Source organism: Tasmannia lanceolata, unplaced genomic scaffold (genome assembly GCF_043159265.1).
Source record: "Tasmannia lanceolata isolate RefF3 unplaced genomic scaffold, GAP_Taslan_0.1 ptg000004l, whole genome shotgun sequence".
Taxonomy (NCBI): domain Eukaryota; kingdom Viridiplantae; phylum Streptophyta; class Magnoliopsida; order Canellales; family Winteraceae; genus Tasmannia; species Tasmannia lanceolata.
Window position 1 is genome coordinate 7476060 of NW_027518681.1, and position 9416 is coordinate 7485475.

Consider the following 9416-nt stretch of genomic DNA (forward strand, 5'->3'; position numbering starts at 1 on the left):
TAAAACTGAAGGCATGAAACTGTTCTGTATAACCATTATTTGCATATAAGACTAATGTAAATGAGACTTTATGCATAAAAAAGATTATATGCGAAGAAATTTTAATGGTGTTCAAAGAGACTGTTTGTCATAGAGATGGTATACTGGATTAGTTCTATCTTTGGATAGACTTGCTATTCTCTCTTCACGTGGACCATTGTTCTTGGATAAATTATTATTAGAGCAAAGCTGGGGAACAACGTACAAGATAATTTCTAGATAAACTTACACAAACACCCCTAGTATGTAAAGTACATTGCAACTGTATACAAAAACCAAGATTTGGATGGTCAGTTCCATTAAAAGGTTCCTTTTTAAATATAATTTCATGCATGGATAATTTTTAAAAATATTTTTCAAAATGTTTTGCTGTTTGGATTAGCAGCTGCATTATACTTTTCAAGTAATGAATTTATGATTAAAAATCCCTTAATAACTGTTATAAAAAGGGACCCAGTTCGATTTTCCCCACAGCAATGTAGTCTCAATGATCCATGTGGGACCCTTTATCTGTGCTATCAATAAAACATCAGTGTCCTAAAAGAGAACGAATTATCTGATCCCTTGTTACAAGATACAAAGATATCTGGTGGAGAATCAAATTTGTATCCTTCTTGTATTCTGCTCTTAGTTGAAATCAAGAGTGCATTCCTTTGTATATCTAGATGCCACAAAAGCATAAGTATTCTCTATTGGCTGTTGTCCTTGTAAACAACTACACATTTGTTTTGTACTTGACTAATATGCTCAATTTACTCTGCCACCATTATTTGCTTATGAACTTGCCTTGCATGTGTTATGGAGATTCATATAAGCCCTATTCAATCTCTTATTCTGTTTGGGATCTTGTTTCTCACTGGGAACATACAATTCAATCTCTACAATCGAGGTTCTGTCATGGGCTGCATGGAAACAGAGAAACAAGCTCTTATAGAGCTCAAGAATGGCCTTAGAGATCCTATTCATAGGATCTCTTCATGGGTGGATGGAAATTGTTGCAGTTGGAATGGTGTGTATTGTAACGAGATGATGCATGTCGTCAAACTCAATCTCCGAAATCCTTACTACAACAATGGCAAAGGGTTCTTGAGTGGTAAGCTGAGTCCTTTGATTAATTTACAACAACTCACTTACTTGGACCTAAGTTTGAATGGCTTTGGAGGCACTCATGTGCCAGAATTCGTAGGTTCTATGAAGAGATTCAGGTACCTCAACTTGGATAGAGCTGGATTCATTGGCACCATCCCTTGGCAGCTTGGAAACCTCACAAACTTGCATTTTCTTGACCTTGAATCCACACTATCTCCTGAAAGGAAGCCAATCTTGAAGGTGGATAGCCTTGATTGGCTTTCTCATCTCTCTTCGTTGGAACATCTCAATATGGGTTTTGTCGACCTCTCCCAAGCAGGTGACACTTGGGTAGAACTGATCAATATGCTCCCATCTCTTTCCAACTTGTCTCTCATGTCTTGTTTCCTCAACAGAATCCCATCCTCTCTTCCATTTTTTAATTTGACATCTCTTGTGTACCTTGACATTAGCAATAATAACTTCAGTTCTGCAATACCAACCTGGTTGTTCAATGCCACTGGACTTGTATACCTCAGGCTTCACAATGATCAGTTTCATGGGTATTTGCCTGAGGTTATCGGCCAACTTACAAATCTAAGTACTCTTGACCTCTCAATCAACTTGCTTCAGGGATCGATCCCTATAACAGTTGGAAATTTGAATTCTTTGTAGCTACTGTATCTTGATCGGAATCAATTCGACAGGATAGTTTCAAGTACTTTAGGGCAGCTTTCTCAGCTTGTGGAAATGAACATTGCATTTAACTTCTTTCATGGGGACTTGTCTCAAATTCATTTCTCAAATCTAAGAAGTTTAAGGCAGATAAACACTTGTAACAATTATTTTACTTTGAAGGTGGTATCTGATTGGGGCCTCCCTTTCAACTGGAGTCCCTTTGTTTGGCCAATTGTATCCTGGGTCCTAGTTTTCCTACTTGGCTTAGATCTCAAAAGAAACTCAAGTATTTGGACCTTGGTAATACAAGCATTTCCAATATCATACCTGGCTGGTTTCCAGAGATTACGCCTCTTCTTCATAAACTAAAACTCCCTCATAATCAAATTTATGGACAACTGCCTAATTCATTGCAATTTAAGAATAGGGCTATGGTTGATTTGACCTCAAACTTGTTGGAGGGTCTATTTCCATTCCCTTCATTGAATAATTTCGGTTTACTGGATCTCTCCAACAATCGTTTCTCTGGTCCAATTCCAATTAATATAGGGGAAGAGATGTGGTGGTTAGAAGTTTTCTCTCCTTCAGATAACCTTTTCAACATTAGCATCCCATTGTCTATAGGGAAATTACAGCATTTGAAAATTCTTGAACTTGCGAGAAATCAATTAGTGGATAACATCCCTGAAAGCTTGGGTAATTGTTTTTGTATGGAGAATCTTCATTTGGAAAGCAATTATCTATCTGGAGAGATTCCAATTGGCCGTTTAACTAGTCTCAAGTCAATGCACTTGAATAACAACAGCTTATCAGGAGAATTCCCTCCTCTGGAAAATTGTGTTAATCTGACTTTGCTTGATCTTGTTGAGAATCAATTAGCCGGAAATATCCCGACCTGGATTGGAGAAAGCTCACCCTTTCTTCTGATTCTGCGCCTACGATCAAATAAATTTAATGGAATGGTGCTTCAGCAGCTGTCAAATTTACCTTCTCTTCAAGTCCTAGACCTCGCAAAAAATAGCTTATCAGGACCTATTCGAAGTTTCAGCAACTTCACAGCCATGGTTGAGGTTCAAAAAACAAATCGAGACCTTGGGCACCACTTACTTGTCTATGGTGATCTGGCCTACTACGATGAGTCGCTCTTGTTGGTAATGAAAGGGAGGGCCCTTGTTTATCGTGGAACCATTCTTGCGCTGGTGACAGGTACTGACATTTCGGGCAATAGTTTATCTGGGGATATACCAAAATCGCTAACAAAGCTCTTAGGTTTGTTACTCTTAAACCTCTCAGGGAACCATTTTACGGGAATTATACCAGAAGACATTGGTAATTTGGGTATGTTGGAATCATTAGATGTTTCAAATAATCATCTTTCTGGTGAAATACCCGTAAGCATTACAGCCTTGAATTTTTTGACTGCATTGAATCTGTCCAATAACAATCTTTCTGGGAGGATTCCTGTAGGAAATCAACTCCAGACACTTAATGGCCTTTCGATATACAATGGTAATTCACTCCTTTGTGGATATCCGCTTCCAAAGCTCTGTGCAACAAAAATATCTATCAGCCCTGGTGTTGATGAAGGTGACATTGATAATATTTGGATTGTTATTAGCTTTTCTTTTGGGTTCTTATTTGGGATATTGGTTCTCTGCATTGTTTTCTTTATTAAAAAGCCATGGGGTGATGCCTGCTTATATTTACCGGATGAAATTTCAGCAGAGTTCAGGGCATTGGGGATAATAGTCCTAAAGGGAGTTAGATTTTGGGAGGGTTGTTCTTTCTCTTCCTGTAAGCATGGTTGTAACTGTAGTGATGACTGCTACAACATGGTTGATTGTATTTGAAGGTTTTCTCTTGTGGTTTTTGTTTCTTTGCTGGCTTCTTTGTTTTTATTCATGCATAACAGATACTGGCATGAATTACTTGATACAATATATAATTATGGTCATTTGAAATTTACATTGTAGAAAAGTCAATTCCTCTCCTAAAATTAGCTTTCTGTTTTCCTGATTTTAGAAGCATTTCATGCTCCCCTCACTCCCACCCTCTTCAAGTTTCCCCCTCTCTAATCTATCTCTCACTTTGGATACCACCTAAATTGGCCCTTATTTGCAAATATGATTTTCTGAAGTTAATCTTATTTGTAAATGGCACACTAAATCAGAATCCACATTTGAAGCCATTAACTAAGACAGATATAAAACTATTTTATATAATCACTATTTGCGAATAAGATCATATGTGAGAAAGACATCATGCATATAAGATTAAAGGAATGCTAAAATGTTAAAGTAATGGAATATGATGGAATAATTAACACACTTTGATGAGGTGAATCCAATGGGGGCGCCCTTGCGGCTGGTTTTTGCAAGGGCGCCCTTCAGTTTAGCATTCCTCATAGGATTATCTGCATGTGACTTTTAATGGTATTCAAAGAAGTCCTTAATCTATCTTTTGGAAAGGAAATTTGCTTATGAATCACTAATGATGCCATTCATCATAGAGATAACAAGATGGGATTTATTTTATCTTTGGATGGGCTTTCTATTCCCTATTAAGGTCCACCTTTGTTCTTGGATAAAATATTAGCATAACAAATTTGGTGAGCAGGGTTCAAGATAATTCCAAGATCAATTTATCCAATCAAGATACCCAATCCTAGCGCAGCTTATCTAAGGATATAGTACATTCTCTGTTTTTTAAAAACAAAACAATACAGATAATTCATATCCTTATAAGCATTCCTAAAAATATTTTTCAAGAAGTTTTGCTGTTTGGGTGGTAGGCATTATACTTTTCAAATTATTAATTTATGGCTGAAAATCCTTTAATACCTGTTATAAAAAGGGACCCAGTTCGAACATGTGGGACCTTTATCTGGACTATCCATAAAACAGCAGTGTCCCAAAACCTATTATGATTTGATGATCATAGTTGTTTGATTAGTAACTCACAATTTCGTCGCCCGTAAAAGAAAAAGGATTTTTCTGTTTTTTTTTTTTTTTTTTTTTTTGCATGGATAAAATAGTAAAATATCATTTGATTGTAGTTTTGTTTTACCATAATGGCTCATCTTTATAGTGGAGCCCACTTAGTTCAGATTGAGGATCCTACTAGCATGGATGATCAGATCCCATGCTACAAGCTACAAAGATATCCAGTAAAGAATCAAACAATCCTGTAAAATTTTGAACACTTCTAAAGGAAGTTATTATGCAGCCTCTACGGTTGGTACCTTTCTTGTATTCGGACCCTCTGAAATCAAGGACAAACACTAGAGGACAATTAAACATAGTTATACTCGATTCGTTCTCCTTGTAAACAACAATACATTTGTTTTTATACTTAATACTAATAAGCTTCATTTATCTCTATCACCATTATTTGCTTTTGAGCTTGTCTTGCATGTGATATGTGATATGAAGATTCATAGAAGCTCCATTCCTTCTCTTGTTTTGTTTGGGATCCTGTTTCTCACTGGGAACATAAAATTCAATCTCTACAATGGAGGCTCTGTCATGGGCTGTATGGAAACAGAGAAACAAGCTCTTATAGAGCTCAAGAATGGCCTTAGAGACCCTATGAATAGAATCTCTTCATGGGTGGATGGAAATTGTTGCAGATGGGAAGGTGTGTATTGTAACGAGAAGATGAATGTCGTAGAACTCAATCTCCGAAATCCTTACTACGACAATCATAAAGGGTTCTTGAGTGGTAAGCTGAGCTCTTCTTTGATTAATTTACAAAATCTCACTTACTTGGACCTAAGTTTGAATGACTTTGGAGGCACGCAAGTGCCAGAATTCATAGGTTCTATGAAGAGATTAAGGTACCTCAACTTCGATAGATCTGGATTCATTGGCACTATCCCCTGGCAGCTTGGAAACCTATCAAACTTGCATTTTCTCAACCTTCAATCCACACTATCTCCTGAAGGGAAGCCAATCTTGAAGGTGGATAGTCTTGAATGGCTTTCTCATCTCTCTTCCTTGGAACATCTCAACATGGGTTTCGTCAACCTCTCCCAAGCAGGGGACACTTGGGTAGAAGTGATCAATATGCTCCCATCTCTTTCCAACTTGTCTCTCGTCTGTTGTTCCCTCAACAGAATCCCATCCTCTCTTCCATTTTTTAATTTGAATTCTCTTGTGTACCTTGACATTAGCAATAATAACTTCAGTTCTGCAATACCAACCTGGTTGTTCAATGCCACTGGACTTGCATACCTCAGGCTTCACAATGATCAGTTTCATGGATATTTGCCTGAGGTTATCGGCCAACTTACAAATCTAAGTACTCTTGACCTCTCAAGCAACTTGCTTCAGGGATCGATCCCTATATCAATTGGAGATTTGAGATCTTTGCAGCTACTGTATCTTGATCGGAATCAATTTGACGGGATCGTTCCAAGTACTTTAGGGCAGCTTTCTCAGCTTGTGGAAATGAACATTGCATATAACTTCTTTCATGGAGACTTGTCTGAAATTCACTTCTCTAATCTAGGAAGGTTAAAGCATATAAATACTTATAAGAATTATTTTACGTTGAAGGTGGAATCTGATTGGGATCCTCTCTTTCAAGTGGAGTCCCTTAGCTTGGCCAATTGTATCTTGGGTCCTCATTTTCCTGCTTGGCTTAGGTCTCAAAAGCAACTCAAGTATTTGGACCTTGGTAATACAAGCATCTCTGATACCATACCTGGATGGTTTGCAGAAATTACACCTCTTCTTTGTAAACTAGAACTGTCCCGTAATCAAATTTATGGGCAACTCCCTAATTCATTGGTATTTAATGATCGGGCTACGGTTGATTTGAGCTCAAACTTGTTCGAAGGTCTATTTCCATTCCTGTCATCTAAACATATTGGTTTATTGGATCTCTCCAACAATCGGTTCTCTGGTCCAATTCCAAATCGAATAGGGGAAGAGATGTGGTCGTTACAAGTTTTGTCACTTTCAGACAACCTTTTCAATGGTAGCATCCCAATGTCTTTAGGGAAATTAAAACGTTTGAAAATTCTAGACCTTGCGAGGAATCAATTGGTGGGTAACATCCCTGAAAGCTTGGGTAATTGTTCTCATATGGTGGCTCTTCATTTGGAAAGCAATTATTTATCTGGAGAGATTCCAAAGTCTATTTGCCATTTAACCCGTCTCATCTCAATACACTTGAGCAACAACAGCTTATCAGGAGAATTCCCTCCTCTGGTAAGTAGTGTTAATCTGACATTGCTTGATATTGGTGAGAATAAATTATCTGGAAGCATCCCGACCTGGGTCGGAGAAAGGTTATCATCTCTTCTTATTCTGCGCCTGCGATCAAATAAATTTAATGGAATTGTGCCTCCACAGCTATCATATTTACATTCTCTTCAAGTCCTAGACCTCGCAAATAATAGCTTATCAGGACCCATTCCTTCAAGTTTCAGCAACTTCACAGCCATGGTTGAGGTTCAAAAAATAGATAGAGACCTTGGACATCGCTTAGTTGTCTATGATGCTCAAGCCTACTATGAAGAGACACTCTTGATGGTAATGAAAGGGAGGCCCCTTGTTTACTGTGGAAGCACTCTTGCACTGGTTACAGGCATTGACATTTCGGGCAATAGTTTATCTGGGGAGATACCAAATTCGCTTACAAAACTCTCGGGCTTGTTACTCTTAAACCTCTCAGGGAACCATTTAACGGGAATTATACCGGAAGATATTGGTAATTTGGGTATGTTGGAATCATTGGATGTTTCGAATAATCATCTTTCTGGTGAAATACCTGTAAGCATTACAGCCTTGAATTTTTTGACTGCATTGAATCTGTCCAATAACAATCTTTCTGGGAGTATTCCTTTAGGAAATCAGTTGCAAACGCTTAATGACCTTTCCATATACAATGGTAATTCACTCCTTTGTGGATATCCGCTTCCAAAGCCCTGTGAAGCAAAAATATCTATCGGCCCTGGGGTTGATGAAGGTGACACTGAGAATATTTGGATTGCCACTAGTTTTTGTTGTGGGTTCTTATTTGGGATATTGGTTCTCTGTATTATTTTCTTTGTCAAAAAGCCTTGGGGTGATGCCGTCTTATCTTTACTGGATGAAATCTCAGATAGAGTTCAGGGCGTTGGGAATAATAGAACTAAAGGGAGTTGATTTTTGGGATGGGTTGCTCTTTCTCTTCCTTTAAGCATAGTTGTAAATGTAGTGATGGCTACTACAACATGGTTGATTGTATATGAAGGTTTTCTCTTGTGGTTTTTGTTTCTTTGGTGGTTTCTTTGTTTTCATATATGCATAACAGATAATTGCATGGATCATGGTAATTAAAGAGACAGACCATATTGGCTCTTAAAAAATCGGTTAATATTGATGAACCTGGATAATATTTTGAGTCTTTGAAAATATAAGCAATTGAGATTGCTAGATCAGTGAGCGGTTTAGGTGAACGAAGCTTACAGCCACGCACATGAGACAAAGCCCATGTGAGAAATTCTAGTAGAAAGAGGAATACTAAGGATTCACACTTCATGAATATATTTTAAGACAATGGTTTCACAATTTTGATATTGCAATTTGGAAACAATTCTGGCCATTCTAGGTTGTAGTCTCTAAAATGTTGCAACATGATCATGGACCAACTTGCAATTTTGTTCTATAGCCAATCCAAACTTTCTAAAACTTAAATAAAACCTCTGTTTATCTCTATTTAAGACACTAACCCATAGCTATTAAAAAATCCACCCCCACTTTATTTCCACTTACTAATCCATTTAAACTTTTTTTAGATAATTGAACTCTATTACTTATTAGATATCCCAAGGAAAATATGTTAGGATATTGTTTCTAACATCCCAGTGAGCAAAAGTATTTTGTTAGTAGAAACGCCACTTTTTAGCTAAGAGGATTTGATAATAAATAGTGGCAAGAGGGATAGGATTGTTCTGTAAGAGCAATCTAAGACTAGTTGAAAACCCTACAGAGAGCAGTAGTAGGATAAGTAGATCTTTGATAAGTTGATCTTCCAGGGTATTTGGTTTTAGTGATGTCTGAAACTAATCCTGGTAGCTATAAGGAAGCAATGTTGGACATTGTTGTGAGCAAATAGTTTGAAGCTATGAAATTCAATATGGACTGTGTATTCGATGGTATATGAACTCTACTAAATCCATCTTAAGGCAATAAACTCATATGATGCAGGTGAATTTACACAAGGAAGATGGGACTTGTTGGTAAAGTAGAGACTTAATGGGAGCTAGGCAAGTGTCGAAAATACTATAATCAAGAAGCTGATGTAGATTGTGAAAAGTATTTTCTACCAATAGCCACGCTCAAGCCCGTAAGGATTTTATTAACAATAATAAGGCACTACAATTACGAGATTTGGTAGATGGATGTCAAAACTGTGTTCTTGAATAGTTACATTCACGAAGACAACCAAACGATCCAGCCATATGATTTTGAATCTAGTAATCAAGATAATCACAAAGTGTGCAAGCTGTTGGGATTCACATACGACTTAAAACAAGCTTTTCACAATTGAAATATCTTTGTTGATAAAGAAGTCAAATTGATTGACTCCCAAAAAATAATTGTTAAAAGACAATTGTATCTTGTCCCCTTAAAAACAAAATG

The 9416-nt window shown here is 37.3% G+C and overlaps 2 protein-coding genes across 2 annotated transcripts; both read left to right on the plus strand.

The window, feature by feature from the left end:
- The first annotated feature begins 837 nt into the window (after positions 1–837).
- Positions 838–3635, plus strand: LOC143875970 (receptor-like protein 54). The gene is made up of 2 exons (XM_077377546.1): positions 838–1778; positions 2054–3635. The coding sequence occupies exons 1-2, from the start codon at positions 838–840 to the stop codon at positions 3633–3635; spliced, it is 2523 nt and encodes an 840-aa protein (XP_077233661.1).
- A 1575-nt stretch (positions 3636–5210) lies between these two features.
- Positions 5211–7937, plus strand: LOC143875972 (receptor-like protein EIX2). The gene is made up of 2 exons (XM_077377548.1): positions 5211–7212; positions 7378–7937. Exons 1-2 carry the CDS (start codon positions 5211–5213, stop codon positions 7935–7937), a joined length of 2562 nt encoding a protein of 853 aa, XP_077233663.1.
- Positions 7938–9416: the final 1479 nt, after the last annotated feature.

What these genes read in the sequence shown, in the direction of transcription:
- LOC143875972 (XM_077377548.1), top strand. Translation starts at nt 5,211, where the DNA reads ATGAAGATTCATAGAAGCTCCATTCCTTCTCTTGTTTTGTTTGGGATC. An exon ending in ATCAGGACCCATTCCTTCAA is followed by an intron (nt 7,213 to 7,377) that starts GTTTCAGCAACT and finishes CACTGGTTACAG; the next exon opens with GCATTGACATTTCGGGCAAT.
- LOC143875970 (XM_077377546.1), top strand. Translation starts at nt 838, where the DNA reads ATGGAGATTCATATAAGCCCTATTCAATCTCTTATTCTGTTTGGGATC. An exon ending in GTTGGAAATTTGAATTCTTT is followed by an intron (nt 1,779 to 2,053) that starts GTAGCTACTGTA and finishes TACTTGGCTTAG; the next exon opens with ATCTCAAAAGAAACTCAAGT.